This window comes from Lissotriton vulgaris, chromosome 2_1 (assembly GCF_964263255.1).
Source record: "Lissotriton vulgaris chromosome 2_1, aLisVul1.2, whole genome shotgun sequence".
Classification (NCBI taxonomy): domain Eukaryota; kingdom Metazoa; phylum Chordata; class Amphibia; order Caudata; family Salamandridae; genus Lissotriton; species Lissotriton vulgaris.
Genome location: NC_141687.1, coordinates 763,607,303 through 763,629,462, shown reverse-complemented (window position 1 = coordinate 763,629,462; position 22,160 = coordinate 763,607,303). Strand labels below are relative to the sequence as shown.

Below are 22,160 nucleotides of genomic sequence, written 5' to 3'. Positions count from 1 at the left end.
TGGGCCTGTGTTCTGCGATGGTTCTTTGAGAAACTAACTAATATATTGATAACCACATTGACGAGAGAAAACTGCCTATGACTCCCATATTCCTCTTGGTCCTTGCCTTCTTTAGGTGACAGTATTTCTGTTGTGCTATTTGATATAGACCCATGGTGCCTCGTAGTTTCTGCCTCTTTGAAGGCATTGCACAACACATATGATTTCTGAACCTTGCAAGCCTTGTAAAAATACTCTGGCATTCCATCTTCCCTAGATGATTTCATGTATAGTAATATCATCTTTAAAGAGGGCTCAGCCTTTCGGTGGTTAATGTGCGTAATCCGGTTTCTTCCTTCTGTTTATCCATGTGCTAGGAGTTATATACATTATTATAAAAGGTTGCACATGCTTCCGATATATCATTCGGGTGTTCTAGAGGTGCTAAATGTCCACTTCGGATTACCGGAATAGGTAGTTGTGTTTCTCTCTGGCTCAGTTGAAATGTCAACATGCTACCTGCCTTATCTCCTCTTTCATAGTGCCTTGTTTTGTAATCGAATCAATGTTTTCTCTGCATTTGTAGTAAGAAAAGCACTAACATCTAGTTGTTAAGCCTCTATTTTTCAACATATAGCTATTGTGGAGTTTCATTTATAATCACTGGACAGTACCGTAATAGACTACTCCAGTCTACAACATTCTGCTACTGAGGGTTTCCTTGGTATCACCAAACCTTACATTATCTGCCCTTTCCCCGTCGTTTTCACATCCGTCTGTGCTAGCTCCTGGTTACCTGACCTGAAAACAGTGCCTGTCATGCTGACCTTTGCTCTGCCTCAGAGTTTTCCAGGATAATAAACAAAGGAGATACTATTCACAAAAATAAACGACAAGCTTGTTTGAGAACATAGTAGCCTAGTGCCTCACCAGTCTGAAGTGTTTATTGAAGCTGGAGTGTGGCTGAATAGTTAATAAAGTATTCCCTATAACTGTTTATGTAAGTTTTTTCCTACTGGGAGAATTAAGTTTAGCAGGAAGTCAAGAAAATCAATATGAAGGATAGAAGCAACATCCACAAGACTAGAACAGCCCCCAGCATAAATGTTGGTCCTTTTATTAATAAGCCAGAGAAAAGTGGTCCAGAAGAGCAACCAGTACATGTCATTCATAAATTTTACATACAAAAGTGCAAGGAGAAGTTAAGAGATATAGTAGGACATTGATGTGGTGAGATATGAGTAGGGGAAGACACTGAGAACCGCAGTAAACATTGGGCGCAACAATTTGGGAGATTTCCGACAACATGAGAAATCGTGTGAAAACAAAAAGCGACATTGGGAGTTTAAGGAAGAGCATCAGACATTGGAAGACTTTGGAAGACCGAGAAGGCATGGACATTGGAATGAATCGCATCAAGAATATTATTATATTTTGAGAGCCAGGAAGACACTGACGAACAGGAACACACCAGGAGATGTAAAAAGATGAAACATGAAGACGGGAAAATAGGAGATGGAATTGCAAGATGAGGAAAGCTATGATGAAACTCTGAAAGACATCGGAAGTAAGAAGATCGAATTAAATAAGCAGAGATATTACAGGGTTAATAATCGGAGTCACAAGATAACATAACACTGCTTTGTTACTTAATGCCAGCCCCTTACCTTGCTGTCCTAGGCAAATGTCTGCATCTACTAGGTTACAGAGTTGACTCTGTTTAAGTCAAGTGCATTCTCTTGTTTTTAATCTAGTGACTGTTTTAAAATATAACTGTGGCAGATGACTGCTTTAGTTGACTGTGCATGTTATGTAAATTTCAACTAATATACCGGTTTTGGCTATCCTGGTAACAACAAGCTGGAGCAGTAAGTCTACTTACTTACAGTAGGTTTGAGTGATGTATTCTAATGAGTTCCCCAGTGCATTGGTTGTTAATTCCCTACCTCTGGCATTAATCGTATCAGAGGTCCCATTAACTCTGTTGTGTGGATTTAACTAGGATTATGATTTTAATGCCAACAGCCTACTGAGCTTTCAAGAATTACTGGGGGAATCAGTACCTCAGATCTAGCTGCCAGAGTAGTTCCTCATTATTCTTCCCTGACATTTCACCAGAGATTTTGACTGCTTTCACGGAAGCTGAAAGCTCCTGAAGAAACATGCCACGTCCACTCTAGCATTGTGGACCCCGTACTGCCTTATTAGGCTGGTAGCAGGGTTATGGTCCCACTAAGAATTATGGACCTGTTCATAATGAGGCTGTATGTAGTTTACTGTGAAATCAGGATCGGAGCTTGTCTTCTCCACTAAGCCAAATGGTGTGATCCAAGGTATATCATGTTCTCTCCCTGTTCCCTCATCTGCAGAAAAAACAGGCAGTTTACGGCGTTTGCTGTAAAAATCACACATTATTAATAATTATGCACAATTATTAAAATCATAACAAATATGGTATTTTCATGATACTTAGTAACATTTAAATAATCTGAAGCACTTTAAACAGTTTTCCACTAGTGTGCTAACAGAATTTCATTTATTTTTGTCTCCAGATCCATCATTCTGCTATGTATGCTATTCTTCTACCTTATTGTGTGCTAAATTATGATCCTCCTCAAGGTGATGAGTTCTTTGCAGTGTGCATTCAAAAATGTACTCCTTACCTGAGTAAGTATGATGTAGTAGAGTCTAACTGTTACCCTCAAGGTGCGTTTGATTTTATTAAATAAATACAAATGAATATATTGTATTTGCCTATAGATGCTTTCAGCCAACCCTCTTTATCCATTTATCTGTTCAACTGTCATTCACCTTTTGCTTACGTCCACCACTGAATGAATACACTATGGGGGCAATGGGTCAACCAACATTAGCCAATGGCTCCTTTCTCCAGTGGTGATGGGATTCTGCCAAAGCACAGTGTTGTCACCCAGAAAGATATAGTTATGTTCGGTGACAGGAATTTGTTGGCCATCCATTGTAAATATTTTACATTTATTTATTTATTTTGCACTTGGTGTCAAATATGCGAGGCCTAGCATCTCCTGAGACACTGTGTAGTAAGGAGTCACTACAGTTGATGTGTTAAAAGTAACGTCGAGTTTATTCACAGCAGAGACTGCACAATAGCCAACACATGATCAGACAAAAGCAATTGTCACTGGCCAACACAAAGGTAAGTTCTAAGTTCTACATGTGTAAGGGAACCATCAGCAGTGAGAAATTCTACAAGTTACAAACAACACTAGCGCAAACCACTAAATTATCCTCCTTGTTTTTTTTATTTTTATATATAACATAAAAGCAGAAAACTTAGGGAAAAACAAGGTAGCCCAGGAAAATAAATGGGGAGAAAGAGGAAAGAGGTACCATGAAGAAAGAGAATCTGGAGAAAAGGAAAGAGGACAAAAAGAGCACCAAAGAATGACAAAATAATGAAACAAAATTTCGAGGGAACTAATGAAACCTCACACGAATTGAGTAACATCGAATGCTTCCATGCAGCTCTGCTGGAACATGGTTGTCAGAGCCCTTATCATTAAGCAATTCAGCTGAATTGTCACAAGATTGTTTGTCATCAGCATGACCGTTTTAATTTAACAATTCTAGACTTGTTCCACCAATGTTTGTTGTTTACCCTAATCGCTTTCCCACAAACCTTGTCCACAACCATGGGCTCAGTGAATTTCACATCACTCTTCTTGCAATGGACAGGAATCTTCACGCATACCACATCACCAATAGCACATTTCTGTGGTACAGTTCTTTTGCTTGCATCAAAGTAACTCTTTTGACGTTGCTGTGCTTTACAAATATTTTCACTGACAAGCTCATCCACACCCTCAATGGCATTCATCTTCACCCATCTTGACATCCAACCAGGCCACACCTTCGAAGAAGACTTTTTCCCTCGCAACAATTTAAAAGGAGATACTTTGGTTGAGGAATGTGGCGTGGTGCAGTAAAACCACAACATGGAGCGAACGGCATTCTGAACAAAACACTTGCTTGCAGTAGTTCAACACCCTTTTCAATCGCTCAGTAATTTTTTTGTGGGTGATAAAATGAGCTTTTACAGTGAGCAGTACGTCCTTGTACTAAGAATTCTTGAAATTCCTGATTTACGAATTGCAAAAATATGTCTTCAAAAAATCAATAACTTTCTTGGAATTCAGTTCACCTAAAAACCGAACCTCAGGCCACATAGAATAGTTATTGATGGCAACCACAGCATAGCATGAAGAGGGAGGTAACTGGTTAAATGGTCCAACCAAATCAATACCACCTTTCTCCCAGGGCCTAGCTGGAAGCTGAATTGGTAGAATGGGTGGTGTCCTTACCTTAAGACCCTTTTCCGCATTCAAACACACAACGCACTCTCCCACAAAAGTATCTTTATCCATAAAGGGCCACCAGAAAACCTCACGCAATCTACGTTTAGTGAGAGCTTTTCTCAAATGCCCTTCATGAGCACCACAGATCAACCTTGGTCTGAATCTTTCAGGAGGAATCAATCTACCTCCATGCATCAATATTTAGGCTTCAACACAAATTTCAAGAGACACTTTCACAAATGTTTGCAAGGAATACGATGCATTTTTCTCCTTTGGCCAATCACAGCTCATACATTTCATGACTTGACCCAGTAACTCATCATTACCCAATTTGCTTCTCCACTCTTCTTCACTCACAGCACACGTCACACATATCAATGGAGGCAATAAAACAATTATCCTTGTCCTCATCTTCATCTAAAAAGCAACAGGGAATCTCGAGAAGAAATCTACCCTACCATTCTTGTTGCCAGGCAAGTAAGAGACTTTGAAGTCATACTGTAATAATTCTGTGGACAACCTGGCAATCTTTGGTGTGTGTTCTTTGATTTTGTTTCCAGAAAGGATCGAAACAAGAGGGCTATGATCAGTGCACAGCACAAAATTATTTCCCCAAATGTAGGAATTACATTTCCTGATGGCCCACCAACAGGCCTACATTTCTGTCTCAATCACAGAAAAATTAATTGGACCTCTCAAGGCTCTCAAAGTGTATCCTAAGTACTATCGACACCTTCTTTGATTTTTGTGAGAATGGGTCCTAACCTTACACTTTTGACATCAACCGTGATGGTGCACGCAACCTTGGAATCAAAAGGTTTCAAAATGTTGCGACCAACCTATTGATATTTGATCCATTCAAACACTTCCTGAAAGTGATTGTTGCAGACGAAAGTCACACTTTTGTTCAACATGTTAGTGAGTGGTTGGACCTTTGATGAACAGCCGGCTACAAATCTAGAATAAAATTCAGAGCCCAATGAAAAATGTGAGCCCAACCTTGTCTGAAGGTGCTATGCTGTCAACAATGGCCGGCAATAGGCCGGGCCTAGGTCCCGCCCCTTGTTCAGATAACATGTGTCCCAAATATTTCACTTTTTTCTTTAGGAAAAGACACATTTCCTTTTGAGGACAACATCTTTTTCTTGCATGATGTTTAAGACTTGGAACAAGGATTCGTCATTTTTCCTTAGATTCACCATGAATCAAAACATCGTCCTGAAAAACAGCTACACCCTTGACCCCCTTCAACATGTGACACATAATCCTCTGAAGAACTGCAGAGGCAAGTCGAAATTGCATTCTACAGTATTGTAAGGTTCTAATAGGAAGCACAAATGATATGAGATGCATTGAAGATGGCCCCCAAACCACCTGGTGGTAAGCCAAAGCCGGATACAATTTACTAAACCACTTCAAACCATTAATAATCATTATCAGCAATTCCTAAATCTTAGGAAGGGGGTGAGCTTCAATCCAAATATTTTTTTATTGTGACTGCATTCTTCTTCCTAGCAGCAACTAATGGAGAAAGCCATAAAGATGACTATAGGCTCTATAATGCCCTTCTCACACAAATCATTTAATTCAAGTTCAAGAAGATCTCTCACACTAAACTGGACACTCCTAAGTCTGTGCTTAACGGGAATGGCTTCATCCTTAACCTTAATCTGTCCCAAGCGTTCCCCAAAAACTGAGGGGAAAAGGTTGAAATACGTTTTCAAAATTATTGGTTCAGCAGACAATAGAGACTTGTTCCTTGGTCCCCGGCCTGAGAACCATTTGAAATAACCCTTGGTGGAACCACCCCAGAATTGACAAGCCCTTGATGGCTACATTCACTTTACCGAGAATATTCCTTCCCTGAAACTCTAGGATGTCTTCAAAAAACCCAGCTAACTCTATTTTCCGCCCCTCAAATGAAACCGGGGCCTTGTCGGGCAGTTCCAAGGGATGGTTACCCCAAACCTCCTCAAACATTTCCTGGGTGAGCACCGGAATCCACCAACAGACTCACTTTCTTGTCACTAATACCAATTCAACATAAGGATCAACACATTCGGAAGTGTGTCCCACGATGACAGACTCTTCATTCACCACCATAACTACATCTCTCAGCTCATCCTGAATATTACGAATTTTGTCTGGGTCAGCTCGTTCCACATCAGACACATTCACAATAGAAGAATTGACCTGCCTCCTGCCGGCTTGATGAACAAATCCACTGCGCTTACCACTTCGACACACTTTGGCAAAATGCCCCATCTTGCCACAAGGCCTGCATGTAACATTCTTAGCTGGGCACCCTCTACCCCCCCTTATTATGAGAGGGGTTCCCACACCTGAAGCACATGTTGGGTTGTTTGAAAATACTACTTTCAGAGCGGGGGGCCATATTGGTATTAAGGTCCTTAGTTCTAACCACCCCCACCAGTTCATTAGATTTATCTCCTAGCTCCTTCACAGCTTTTGAAAGTTCAATGCTTTTTGCGGTACAAATTGTCTCTTCGAGGGAAGGATTCCCCATAGAAAACGCTTGCATATATACTGATCTCTAACCAGTTGTTCTGTAATAGCTTCAAATTTGGAATCTGCACTCAATTTTCAGAGGGCATACACAAAAGCATCTATGTCCTCACCAGATCTTTGCTCTCTCTTGAAAAACTTATGCATGATCACAATAAAGCTTGGCTGAACATCAAAGCGCAATTCTAATTTTTTCACAGCTTCCACATATTCTTCAATGTCTTCAGCCCCCTGAGCTCGGACCAAAGGTGGCAAGTGTTTGAATACTGATCTTCCTTCAGAAACAGAAGAGTGTAAAAGTAAACATATCTTTCTTTCAGCCCTATAACTAGATGCTCCAATGTCTCCCAAGTATGTCACAAAGGCATTGTACCAGTTTTTCCATGTTATAGGTGGATTACCAGGCACCTCGAAGAAAGGGGGTGGTGGAGAAACAGACTGCATGTTGAAGAGAAGAGAATATATATATATATATATATATATATATATATATATATATATATATATATATCAGTAAAAAACTAGGCCTGCCACTATCCCGAAAAAATGCTTCGGACTTGGGATGACAAGGGAAGGAAGAGCATGCGCAACCAGCGTACCTTCAGACATCGGCCCCCGACGAAAATGTAACACGTACTGCACTGGTACCTCTGAGTCTTTGTCAACGATAAGCGGAGGTAGTTTCTGCTACACCTGCGTGGTGAACGAAGATTGGGAAAGAGATCGGGTGGATTTCACAACGATGCATCGGAGAGCTTCCGTGGGTTTTGCCGTCCTCTGTCATTGATCACCATAATAATTGTAGTAAGGAGTCCCCACAATTGATGTGGTAAGAGTAACGTCGAGTTTATTCACAGCGGAGACTGTGCAGCAGCCAACACAGGATCAGACAAAACCAGCTGTCACTGGCCAACACAAAGGTAAGTTCTACATGGAAGGCACATGCCCAAGGGAACCATCAGCAGTGAGCATTCTACAAGTTACAGACAACACCAGCGCAAACCTCTTCACACTACTAATTGGCTTTTTCTGCAGCTTAGAGTGTTCTGCATCACAAGCGTGCCATGCCACCACCTTGCAAGTTAGCAAGCACGCTTTTATCCTTTTCCAAGATGGTTGCCTGTGCATGCACTCCCTTAGGTGGCCATATTTTATTGTTTTGTAGAACTATATTGCGAAGCACAGGCAGACAGTATTTTAATATATTGTAGTATAGATTTACAAAAACATTAAGATGTTGGCAAGGCCAAAAGGCTACCAGCCAGTGCCAGAAATTCATTTGACTTTGCCAGTGCTTGTTATGCAGAGGGTGGAGAGGTACTCTTACAGTTAAAGCACCCACTTGCATAGAACAATCATCAGAGCTCTGTGCATCCATCCTGTGTGCCTAGCAATGAAAGATGCAAAGCAGGGCCTATTTTGAACCTTCCGCCGTTCACTGTTTTTAGTGACTTGCTTGTGTTTTGCAGATTTCACAATCTCTGTATTGTTTACAAACTTCTCTTTCTTGCAGCACTTGCTGACTCAGACAGTAGTTGATTCGGTGGTTTGCTCTTCTATTGACAATCCTTGAAAATTTAGCTTATGAAAACATAATGGTTCATATAGACACGCACATGTTTATGCATGTTATGAGTGAGAGCAGCATAACTTGTATCATGATTGTAACACAAGTAGCCAAGATGTGTTTATTTAATTTGCTTTATTTAATCACCTTCAGCACACAGTTGGCATGGACAGGAAAAGTGGCTTTATCCCCATATCTCCTCCCCCACCCTATCCAGTCATCAACACAACCGAAAACACACCCAAAAAGTAAAACTTCCCATTTCCTATCTGTATTTAGGCTATCCTCGACATGGGTTTATGGCTGGCTTGCATTTTGCAGTGCATCTCTCTGGGTGGGGGTTAGATGCACATAATTGCGCCTTTGCTCTTTTTTATTTTAATATGTTCTTAATTATCTTGTTTATTTATAAAAGTATTTTGGGATATTACATGCTGCCCTTTAAAGGGAGATCCCTGTTGCAGACCACTGTAGCTTTCATGAATTCAAATGATTGAATTATTTCTAAGGCCTGATTACATGTTGAGTGGATAATGATTCCTGTGTGGCATTGAATTCCGTTCTGCCATGAGTGAAAAATTGTACCAGCCCTTGGGTCTATCCAATGTGGAAAAAAGGACCAGATTTTACCTGCCAGTAAATTGGGCTGGTAAAATCGAAGCAGGAATGACCTACAACACAGCCCGGCCCCGTTCCCTGGCCCCTGCCCCCTCCTTCCCTCTACCACTCTCTATCCCTCACCCGCTATCCCGCACCATGCCTGTTTCCTGTGGTTTTACCTACAATAGAATTGTTGAAACACGTTGGTATGAGCACAAGTGCAATCTAGATTCATACAGTCACATATCCAGATAAAACAAAGGGTGTATTTCTTCTTTTGTTTTCCCTTGGTCTTTGTTTCCCCTTACAGATGGAGTAATACTGGTGACAAAGGTCTTGTTCATATAAGGAGCAGCTATCGCGGAATAGTATAGGGAAATTCTCATACTATCCAATTTTCAGGGGGTTTTCGCCCTGATGAAAGTCCGAGCACCCTTTATGGGGCAGCAAGGGACAGAAACATGTTGGCAATAGGGTCCTAGGACCATAATATCCCCACAGACCCTATTTATCGTTGTTTTTATTATCACTGCCAGATCCAAGAATAAAGGGAAACCGGGATCTGGCAGTGATTTTTAATCTTTATCCCCCATGCCAAAAATATTGCAGTAAGCGCTCCCTGAGATCCGGTCGAGCCCACCATGACTTCTAGGCGTCAGGGTGTCCCGATGATTAACCATGACACCACTAGGGTGTGTGAGGGAATAAAATAACAAAAGAAATTGCTTCCTTCCCCACGCATAAGTGGTGCATAAACTTCACGTAGGGCATACCACCCATCTTCAATGTATAGAATGTTCTAGTTAGCCTGAAATACACTAGTGGCAGACTGGGTCATCTAGGGAGTACTTGTGTTGTGATATGTTGTCTTACTTCACACCTGTTGGGATTCTGGGGTCGAGGTCTTACCTATGCAAACGTTTCCATGAGGAGGGTTATTAAGATCCTAAGTATATCATCGGGAACTCCATAGTTCCCCAACACCTGCCACAGGCTTGCCCTTGGGATGAGGTCAAAAGCAGCCCTCGGATCCATAAAGGCCACGTATAGTTGGGCCTTCCTCAAGAGAATAAGTTTCCAGCATATGGTTTGCAAACTGAAGGCCTGATACAATGTGATGACTTAACTTCTTAACCCCACCTAGAATTCTGTCAGAATATTTTTCTCAGTTATCCATGTCCAGGGTCTAGAAAGCACCAGCCTGCAAAAGATGTTTTGACTATTATCCATAAGGCTTATAGGCCTGTAATTACAAGGGAGGCCCTTTCAACACATTTCATGAATAGGAACAGTAATTGCTTGTCTCCATGAGGGAGGTATCTCCTCGCCCATCACAATCACTTTCATGAGAATGTTAAGATGGGTCACCCAGATGGAGGGTTGCGATAAATGCAGGTCCCCATGGTATACCATAGGTCCTGGTGTTTTCTCCCTCTTAAGCTGACGTAATGCTGCCTCTGTTTCACTCTTCTCTAGTTCCTGCACCCCTGCTATTCTTCTAGGAGCTCGGGTGCTAGCCAAGGGACTACGTTCTCTGGGTACAGGGGATGGTACACCATCACTCCTTTCTTAATACAGTTTAGAGATGTGGGCAATCCAAGACTCTAGTTGTACAGCTCCTTCTGGTTGGAAGTCAACTGATCGACTCTAGTTGGCAATAATTTTCCAGAATGCCCTTATGTGTTTAGATTGCAGGGCATTGGATAGATCGCCCTCCTGTGCTTCATCCCAGGGCTGCCTATTATCACTTAAAATTGACCAAAAGCTTCTCCGTGCAGCCCTTATTTCAATTCTATCACCCGTTGTGACTTCATTTAATAGGAGTAACTTTGCTTATTTACAATCTCTGGTAAACCAGTCAGGGGGACTACTGTGGGGGCGGGGGGCTCTTTGCCCCTACCTTAGTGAGATATTGAATTAGACACGCTGATCATTCAGTATGGAGGCTAACCGAGTGTATCAAGTTTTTGTCAGTATGTTCATGTGGGCTTAAGAGTGTTGTATAAGCTTGATAATTGTGAGGTATAATGACATTGTTATTTGAAACCAAGGCCCATTTAAAGTTTGTCCGATCATTTATACAAAAAATGGGGTTTACGTCTAGATTGTTTATTGCCCAACCATTCGTTAACAGACCATGATGGATTGGGGTACATAGTGATCACTGGCCATTCATGGTTCTACTTCCATATCCACTAAATAAAGCTCTAATTGGATGTCGAATGAATATTTAATCAATATAACTATAATAATGGCCTCTTCTAAAAGTAGAATTTTGAAGATGTCAGAAGTTGCATGGCCTTCGCGGCCATTAGCCCATGTGTAACTAGAATGTCACGGAGTAATATAGATACCCTCGTCTGTCTTTGAGAGCAGTCGCTGATTAAGGAAGGCTCCCCATACTTCGTAAGAGAAGAAAACATCTAGAGATAATATTTGAGATTGCAGTGTGGTTCAAGAATGAAAAAGCCTGCCTACAGTGTAGGTTGCATATATTCTTGTCAATTCAAATGGATGGTGCAGAATTGACTTTTAAATGTTTTTGCTAATGCGATTGCAGGATTTAAAGAAATGTGTAAAATTCAGGTATTCAGTTTTGTATTTATTTCTTCTTCAAGGTTCGCTAGATCCTCATCTCCTGGTTCTTCTTGGCTACTCTTTGGCAGTTGCGGAGTACTTCCCAGAGGAGCTAATCAAGGAAATATTTCACATCAACTTCCTAGCCAGATTGGATGCTCAGCTTGAAAGTATGTGCTTTTATTCATATTTTGCCATGTCTATCTTGAGTTTAGCAGATGAAGTAAAACTTTTTTTTTTACATACTATGTTGATTTTCAAGTTAAATCAACCACTGTGACTTGTGTTTGTAATAGCCTCCAGAACCTGGTTAATATATTATTGTGCACGTTTTCTATATTTCAGTGTTTCTCCATTACTTCATCTATTCATGTTAAGTTAACAGTAGCAAGGAGCTCCAGTGCCAGGGTGAAAGAGGTTCTGATGAAGAAGGTGAACAGGATTCCTGCTATTGTCACTCAGGGCCGAAGTCCACCATTTGTCTTAAGTTTAGAGGTCATATTTGCTGGATATTTCCACCTCCACTCTCATGACAAAGTAAAACCTAAGCAGGCCAGGCACATGTCACTGCAGGCACAAAAGTCTACTGATGTGCCAAGCTGAATCTGCTACATAAAGAATATAAATACCTCTTCAACACAACTGTAAGATTAAGATGTGCAACGAGACAAAAATACAGCATTGAAGGTTTATTTTTGTAATACCATTGCAGGTTACGCGACGTGCAATTTAGTATCTGGCTTCGTCTTTTGTAATCTGACGTTTGCAGAGGTCCAGCTCTCGTATGAAAACACTGTGCGTTCTGAATGGTCTATGCAGGGCACATGCTCCCTGCTCGCTAGTCGAGGGCTTACTTCTCTATTCTGTGTTGCAAATGGTCTTACATTTTATTGCAGAGCTCTGCCATTTGCCTAGGGTTTTATTGGGTTAAAGTTGTCTTTATCCGTTTAATGAAATGTGTCCTGTTTAGCATGGATACCCCGATTGTGAGTTCATCTTGGTTGGCAATGCTTCTTCTGTCATTTTATGGTCGTTGATGGAATCTTCCTTAGAATCTGGAATTACACCCCATGCAGGAATATATGTCTGAATGTTTGAATGTTTTCAGGCCAGGGTACTATGTGCAAACGTTTGTTAACCACCAACCCCCTAATCCTGCTGCCCCTACCCCCTCTCCCCCACAGAATTGTGGGTGTAATTCTATTACAAGGTCAAAATCCTACTGCTCCTAATTCTGTGAATTGAATGTTTTTTCCCTTGTAAATACTGTATTTTTGTTCCTAAATAAGTCTGGTGAGCAGGATCCCGAAAAGTACTATTAATTTGCTTTGCAGCATCCCTTTTCATTTAATCCATGAAGACATTTGCTAACATCTCGGCACTGCTTTTAATCCCAGATTTAAGAAAATGTACATTTAATTTTATTTGTATTAAAAAAGATATAAAAAAGTAATAAAGGTTACTTTCAAGTTTGCAGGTACTCAAGAGTAGCACTCAAATAAAAAAAAGGATGATTAAATAAAGAATCTCATTTAGTTTTCACACAATAACTGTTATACTGCTTAAAACCTGTACTTTTTCAGAGAGCGTTTGAGGAAATGAAACTATCATTTAACTGACCATAATCACTATTTTATCCAAATTCAGCCCTGTCTTTGAGCTTAAACATGAAGATACGCTTGCGTCTGATGGAGCTCAACAGAGCGGTCTGCTTGGAGTGTCCAGAGTTTCAGATTCCCTGGTTTCATGATCGCTACTGCCAGCAGCAGCTACGTCAAAGTAGGTAACTCACAGATAATCCTGGAATCTTTGCCGATTTGGAGAGTTAAGCTTGCTTCCTTCTGTAGTAATATTTCTTTCCTGTGTCCAAATTTCCACCTGTGTGACGGGAAAAGAAATGATTTAAATATGAACTTCAGCCTTGGTCAGTAAAAAAAAAAGTTGAACATGTCTGTCTTAAAGGCTAACACAGCTGCCAAGAGATCCCTGTCTTGTCTTACGCCATGACCCATTTCTGGCAGTTGCGTAACACATGATGAAATTGAAAAGTGCGTTGTAAAAATATGGGTTGTGTCTTTTAATTGCTACAATGTAAGAAGACTTTAGCACGAATATTTAAGAGCATCACCTTTTCCTGCAATCTGGAATGCCTACTATTTTTATTTCTATATAAATAAAGTTATATTTAAGGAGCCTTAAATAAGGGTTTTAAGCCTCATGAGTTCACAAAATATTGAATCATTACATCTTCATACAGAGGCAATCCGTATTTGGCCCAAGATTGGGGTTCTCGAGCTAACCATGCTAGACGTTAGGGCATGTTTTACCCAAACTCAGTAGAATTGCTGTCAACTTTCCCCCCTAGAGTAAACCAAACAGTTCTTTCACATAAAATGATGCTGATTCACTCAATTTCCCCAAATTAAGCTATGTAATCTGACATAAAGTTGATTTTTTTGTGAGGAAAGTATGTATTTAAACTCTTTCCCTTGTATATTCTGAAACATTTTCCCAAGCACCATCATTAACTGTTACAGCACTTCAAATGTCACCACCTGCCTCATAGTTTACTCTCTCTTTATTTTACAGTTTATGATAAACATTTTACATTAATGTGCTATAATTGTTTAATTTATCAGAGCAGAAAGCGAAGTTGCATGTTCACCTTTAAAAGATATCATGCACCAATATCCAGCCCCTCCCAAGAATGCAGTTTTATTATTAAGCGATACCTGACTTTCTACCATTAAGATAAATTACTTTGATCACTCACAAGAGCATAGGTGAAAAGCCTAAAACATACAAAATATGTATCCTTCTTAAATTTGCCAGGAGAGGGATTAAATGCATCAAATGGGACACATGCACCCCGCTCTACCAAATGTATATCAATACTACTTAGTAGCAACTTTTCATCCTTCTGATGCTATAAAGGATCTTTAGGGCCTCCGAGATCAGGGAGATACAGACTAAGATGTTTATGCTCTTAGTGTGAAAAAAAAATTCCAGTTTACAGGTTTATGAGTATAATGGATCAATTTCTGAAACTTAAAGTGGAATATGAAGCTGGTATTTCTTCAAAAGACTTTCTTTAAAATTCAAAGATTCATATATTTTGTGTTTCAGAAATTCTCCCAGTGTTCAGTGACAAATATTACACCCACTTTCATCCGATTTTGCCACCATGATGTATGTTTGTATATACCAGTTATTTGTAGTAGGCGAGTGACTCACTCCTGTGTCATACAATAGTGTTGAATTAGTTAGAAACTTACTTCTAAAGAAACAATTTGAATATACAAAATTAAGCAACCCATTTCAAACTGATGCCCTATCATTGTGTATATAATGTTAGCATAGTCCCTAGTGAAACTGGGGTTGATTAACCAGTGCAGAAAACCGCTCGCACGTGGCAAGTAATTTCTGAGCATGCAAAACCCAGCCTATGGGTAATAGAAGGTTCTGCGACCCTTTAATTGATGAATTGTCTCATCTTTCAGTAGTTTAAAATGTAATTGAAACAGATCCTCCTTCTCTCCTCTAGCGGTAGCATGTACAGCACAATAACCCTTGGTACGAAGGACACCCTATGTTGTAGATCTTATAAAGCCTTTAATCGAACTCAAAACGCATTAAGTAATTTTAACCCAAGCAGCCTTGTAATATTCCTAGAAAGCTCTTAACATCTACTAATAATGTACAGGGGAGCATAAGATGCCTAGGTGATAAATAATTTGCACTGAGTGAAAGGATAATCTGTGATAGGGCTGTAATAACAGGCCACAATAAGGAGAATTTTACTTTAGGAAATCTGCATAATTGGCCAGTTAACTTTTGTTTAATGTGTAGCATGTGGTAAAACTTTTATATTGTGGCCTTTGTGCTAATGATAGCCACTCCGGTATTGGCCCTGTTCACCTAGGATACAACTGCTCTCTGAATCTTGGGGCTTTTTCTACAAAATAGATATTAACCCCAAAAGGTTCATTTATCGCTTGAAGAGACATCTAAGGCTAACATTGGGCCTTTTTATATTAATCTAAATATACTATATCTAGTCTGCCCTTTTACCCTTCTACAAAGATAAAGTTCATACCATATCCATACATGTAGCTTGTTTCCTTTTTCTGCCGCTCCCAACCCTTCCTAGCCCCGATTTTCAACCACCAATCTTCGCTCACCTACTCCCAGTTACTCTTTTTGCTGATTGAGAGGGCCAATGTCTCTAAGACCTTTGAAAAGATTGCATGAGTAACTTTTCTCATTTGACATTAGTAAAGCAAAGCTTTTATAGTTTTTTCCCTTCTTCTGAATAAATACTAAATAAGTCATTTAAAAATTATTCCATACAAACTAATGACTTTTATTCTTTCCTGAACTCAAACTATCCAAGATTAGAGTGGGGATTCCCTAAGAACTTCCTTTTTTCCAAGAGCTTCGGCATGATAGAGTTCACTTAGTATTCGCTTTCTGTAAATGTCTGCTTTAGCGAGTCAGCACATTCTTCTATTTAGTTCATCTTTTTGGAATATTTAAAAAGAGCATTGGCCAAAATGTCTACCTTAGTTTTCAGTGCCCCTTGATTCTTTTTTACTTATTAGATCTGGCAAAAAATGTGGGGCTCCATTTGCATGAACTTAAGAATCGTTATCGTTAAATGGGCTAACTTTTTATGCTGATTGTAATGCCCTTGTTCGTACTCTCACCTCCTTCACTTTTGCCAATTATTTTAGCTTCAAATGTGACTTCTCACCTTATTAAACCTAGTACCTTTTTGGATATCTCCTCTTCTATTTCAGAGGATTTCGCACCAACTGTGGAGAATAAGATCTCATTGCTGGTATATCCTTTTTTGCCCTTTTTCTATTATGTCACCATTTGAAATGTGATTGTCTGGGTCATTATTTACTACCAAAGCTGGAAACCTATTTGAAAGAGAAAGTGCAGGAAATCTTTAGATCCGTTTAATTTCTCCTTTTGGTACCTGCTTTGACTCCTGGAATTCTACTGGGTCCTTCTTATACTTTTAAGGATCTCACTGCATGGTGTTCTCCAGTAACAGTGGCGGACTTCCCCACTTCTATGGAGATTTATAAATGCAATATTTTTGAGCAAGCAGGCAAGTCAGAAAAGGCTTTGCCACCTTATTTGTAAAAGTTTCCCTCGGGTGGGGTTTTGATGGTTTCCTTTATTTAGTAGAAAGACCCTTCAGGACATCTTGTTTTTCTTGACTGTGTTTGATTGTTGCTTTTCCGAGCCCTGTTCCCTTTCTTATCTTTTATTTTTCTTCTCTGTACTCTTTTCACTCTCCTCATCTCCTCCATACACATTGCCCTCCCATCCGATTCACTCTCTTTTTGACACCTCATCTTCCTCCTCCACTCCTCACTTGCTTTATGCCACCTCTTTCCCGTTTTCTGGCTTTTAGTAGGCTATGCTTCTCCAAGGTCATCTGTCATCTCCTCTCATAAGCTGAGGCAAGTGCAGTTGATGAGGTATGAAGGGAGACTGGAAAGATTGAGAGAAGGGGAAAATGGGGATGAGGGAAGGGCAGCTGTCGTAGAAGCAGAGTGTGTGTGTGTGTCCCCTTATCTGTTGAAACTGAAAGGTCCCTTGCGCTGCGTACCCAACTTTAGATTTTGACCCCGGCTCAAGCTAATCTAGTGTGTGCACAAAGGCCTAGGCATACCCGTTGACATATGTCTGATCCTGGGCAGTGGATTACCCCCTCCCCCCCCCCCCCCCCCCCCCCCTTCCCCTGGGCCAGTATCTGCCTGACGACCAGCTTCTTAGAGGTGAGTGGCATCACCTAAAGCTGGATCTGAAGAAAAAGCCAAGATGTGTCCTGTCTGGCAAAAGGGGGAAGGAGGCGAGCCATCCCTGCATGAGGAACTGAATGCTAGTTTGGACCCAAGTACTGTGGTTCCACCCACCAAACATGTGAAGAGCATAACTGGTTTGCTCCTGGTTTGGAGTCAGCCACTATCACAGAAGCAGAGAAGTGTGCCCAAGCTGATCTCCCTTTCCATCCTGCTGTGCCACTTATCTGTGTGTGCCCAAACGGTACGATTTTGTGGCGAGTCTCTGCACTTGCCAATTGTATGTCCTTGCAGACTGCAGTGCTCAAATTAAAGGTGCTATTTCGACGCACTTGCCAACATGTGCTGAGCAACTGAGTGGCTACCCATGACACTATCCTAGACGTACTCCCGATCAGACTCAGCCGCCACAGTCCCACACTCCTCGAAGTAACCCAGCCACAGACCCGACGCCTGCCCCTGGTGATAGACTGTAAGGCTTCCATTCCTTGCATGATGTTGTATAGTATTGAGTTTTACTATGAAATAAAGTACTTTTCTTTTTAAAAGATAAACACTGGGCTGGACAATCACGTGGACAATCATGTTATTGTGCTGCTGGGTGTCTATTGAGTTAAAAGATAAACACTGGGCTGGACAATCACGTGGACAATCATGTTATTGTGCTGCTGGGTGTCTATTGAGTTAAAAGATAAACACTGGGCTGGACAATCACGTGGACAATCATGTTATTGTGCTGCTGGGTGTCTATTGAGTGCTGAGCCTGTTGTACCTTCTCACTAACATCCCTAAGAAATCTATGACTGTTTACCATCGTTCCCACAGAGTCAAGTACTCAAGGTGTAGTTTGTGCCCCAGTTTGCAGAATCACAGTAAGTTGGTCTTATGGACAATGGAGGCAAAATACCACAGCATCCAAGCCTGGGGACCAGTTGCTCCTCTTTGCACCGTGGCCCTGGGATCTGACACTGTCTTTCTGAGAACTTGTAGTGGCAGTATTTACTTCATTGTCAAAACGTGGGTATTGCAACACAAATTGCAGTGTAGTGTAGCTTTGTTTCGTGCTTTGAAATCATCCCGTTAAAATGGTGCATTTATTATAAAATATTGACATACAGCACTCCCCTGGATAATTCTCCTCAAAATCATGCTTCACAAACCTAAAAAAGATTTCCAGGGTTTACACATGCACCTTGAAGACAAGAAATTAGCTGATAGTGAACCTGGGTGCCGGGTAACGGTCTAATCCGTGGAGAGGGACTCCTGGGCTGCAAAGAAACAGTGAAGAAGCCACACAGATCCTGCGTTAGGGTAAAGTGACCTGACAATCGCAGCTCAGTTGGGTATTCTGTTGGTAGGTGAATCTGGGAAGGCGGTTCAGGAGAGAAGAGACTTATGGAAGACGGCATCCCCTATCGGAGGGCGCCCAGTGGCTTAGTGTGAAGAAAGGGGAAAGAGTCTGACCAGGACAAATAGGAGAGGCTGGAGAATCCGAGCTTCGCACAGTAAGAGCTGCGAGAAGAAATAAGGGTCAGAAGGTTCAACATGAGTAGACTGTCAGCGCCCCTTTAGGGACTGGTAAACGAGAGTGCAACTCTCAGCATGCATGCCGTTTCACAACAGTTTTAAGGATGCCATGATTGCAGTGATATAAGAGCCTAGACTGCATGGTTAGAGAGGGATCCCAGTAACTTGCTAACTGAAGAAGAATGCCTTGTGTACACAAATACAGAGAGGGGTAGGATCCTGAGAGAGTGAAGTGAAAACTAACAACCTTTCAGGCAGCCACCCACGAAACCAGAGAACTGTAGGGAACTAATGAAGTGTGGCGGTACTGATGTCAGCCTTGATACAGTAGAGGCAGATTTCTGTGCAAGACCCACCCAATCTGGTCACAGTTGCTGAGGTCTCCAGAAGTATTGAAATAAATATAAGAAACTATAGAAAGATTTATTGAAGAAAATGATAAAGGTGATGTCGCAGATAGACTGACTGCTTTGGGATGCAATTAAAAAAGTGGTAGAGGGTTGTATATTGTCAACATCTACACATTTAAACAGGGAGAGTAGAGAGAACAGCTTGAGAACCAAATGAAAGAGAAGGAATAAACTGACAAGTGTACAAACCAAGATGGAGAAAACGTGCATCTCTCAAAGCTCAGATCACGGTGCTTGACACAAGCAAATCATAATGTGCACTGCTAAGAATTGAACTAAGAAATTACATTGGTTGGCCTAGAGGGGTAGGTTTTCAGCTGGCAAACTGTACTAGAAAGCCAAAGAAAGTGTAGCTTTGATCCAAGGGTTTGGAAGGATGCAAGACAAAGATGACAAATATATAGCCAACGCCTTTAAAGACGTATCTGGTGTATGTGCAAAGACCGTCACCAATGAAGAGTTCAAGGAATACTGATTGTGCATTCAGGAGCTGGGGCTGACAGAAGATGGAATTTGATGGGTACATTAGGATAATGGTATTAAGTCCGTGCTAAACTAATAAATCCCCTTTGTAGCTCCTACCGAGCCATTTAATAAATAGGGATGCCAAACTGATAAGAGGCCTCCTTGCAGCAAGAATGGGGAGGATAATACCTGGGCTGATAGAGCCAGATCATTTGGGTTTTGTCCCTGAAAGAGGGTGCTGGGAAAATACCAAGAAATTACTACATATAATTGACTGTGTACACAGAACAAGAAAAAGGTTGTGGCTGCACGCATTTTCATCAAGCACACAATGAAGTTGTATGAGTGGGAAACAGATCTGTTTACTGGGTCCTAAATGAATATAAAAACCTAGAGGCAGGTCAATACCTGCAACTAAGAGAAGTTTAGAAAAGGGAGGGGAACTGGTCAACGTTGTTCACTCTCCCATATATTATTTACCCTCATGTAGAGGCTCTAGCAGACATCACAAGCAATTCAATACAAGGGGTGAATATAGAAAGGGATAAGCACACATTGACGATGTATGCTGATGTCATCATGGTTATGGTAGCCAGTCCCAAGCACTCCACCCCGACACTGCCGCTGGAATTCAGTCAGATGGTTGAGTATCTGGATTTAAAATCAATCTAAAGGCAGCTCTACTCTGGTGTATGGTGGAATGGCATCCATGAGTCGGAGAAGCAATTTTACTTCATTGATCAATCAATAGCAGGGACTCTTTTATAAAAGTTGTCCCATGTCTGAAGTAACAAAAACAGAGGCTGGATTTTTACTGTCTCCAGTAACCAGTGGATCCAGAAACTGACTTTTGATAATCAAGCTCACAAAGGCTGCAATGTGATGTTTAATTTAAGTTAGTACAGTTTTAGTGAAATCCTAGTTGTGGACTTGAAAAGGAAGAAAATTGACAAGCTTCAAATTAGAGGGCTAAGACAAATAGAGATTAAGCTACTATGTCTAGCTGAAAAAAAGATCCACTGGACTAGTTGTAGGAATAGAGAATAGAGAAATTGTACGGAAAGAGAAAAACACCTGGTTCCTGAGGTATCTGCTCACCAGAAGGAGAACGGGGCAGGACCTGGAGCGACAGAGGCTTCAGATATTTAATCTAGTATGAGGAGGTTGAATTGTAGTGCATATTTGTTTTTTCTTTGGGGGGGACAGGATTGCCATATGAATCACTTTCAGTTACTGCAGCCTTGAAACACAATCCTACAGCTGTGTTTAGGTACATCTGAGAATGTTGACTTGATTTGTCATCTTTCATATTCCTTCTAAAGGGGTTTCCAAAAGAAAACGTGGTGTTTTTTTGGGTTGTTTTTAGAGTTTGATATAGAGCAAACCCGACGCGAAGGTATCAGAGCACTTTACATGAGCACCAGCTACATTACAGATGGACACCTTATAGTTTTGGTAGGTATGGGGAGATTAAGTGATTTGCCCAGAATCACAGGATGTTGAGCATCCCTGCTGAGACTCGAACCCAGTTCCCCAGCTTCCAGGTCGACCGCTTTAGCCATCAGGCTACATCCTCTCCCAGCATCTATCCCTCTCCATTTTAGCCAATATGATATTTGCATGATGGCAAAATATAAAACATGTCTGTGAATTAACAAAGGAAGACTCCTAAACCTTTATTGATGGTGTAAACAATAGTGAGAAAAAGCTAATGTCCAAGGACTGTTCATATGCAAATCATGAAAACATTTACCGTCTAAGGATGACGATTTGACTCGTCATGGTTACCCCATGCTGCCGAAAGCACTAAATCCCCTTAAAGCTGCTATCTTCCTTTTGTAGAGTTATTGGCTGCTGGGAGGATACCTGAATTAAATGATAAGAATGTGGTGGACCTTGAGTAGTTGACCGACTGTCAAACAAAGCTTAGCTTCTCTACAACCCTAATCTTGTAAGTATGAGTTTCTGGAACATAGTTAATCTCTGGAGATTTTGCAACAGACTGACATGACATTTTAAAAGCCATTCTCTTTTTCATATCAGACTGTTGTACAAAATATGTCTGAGTACTGTAAAGTCCATAAAACCAGCTATAAAAGATGTTGGGGTTAGACCTAAGTTGGGCTACCTATTAGTTGCCCTATTGAAACCTGTAGTGTAGATGATTTGTTTAAAGGGCCTGAATTCTTTAATTGGTAGGTTGTTTGTACCTTATGCAAAAGAGTGTAATTCAGTTATGTGAGAAAGTGCCATATTTCTTGTATGGTATGCCCCCACTTTTTGCTTAATTGCTGATGTACTTTGACTGAGTGTGCCCTGGGTTCCTGCCAATCAGGTACCCAGGGCCTGTGTTCCT

At 40.9% G+C, this 22,160-nt stretch overlaps 1 protein-coding gene across 1 annotated transcript in view; it reads left to right on the top strand.

Moving 5' to 3' along the window:
* Nucleotides 1-22,160, top strand: part of FASTKD1 (FAST kinase domains 1) — a 272,895-nt gene that overhangs the window by 211,847 nt on the left and 38,888 nt on the right. Inside the window, exons 9-11 of the mRNA XM_086956076.1 lie at nucleotides 2,532-2,646; nucleotides 11,625-11,753; nucleotides 13,231-13,362. Coding sequence (XP_086812202.1) covers nucleotides 2,532-2,646; nucleotides 11,625-11,753; nucleotides 13,231-13,362 — 376 coding nt within the window. The remainder of the gene's footprint in view (nucleotides 1-2,531; nucleotides 2,647-11,624; nucleotides 11,754-13,230; nucleotides 13,363-22,160) is intronic.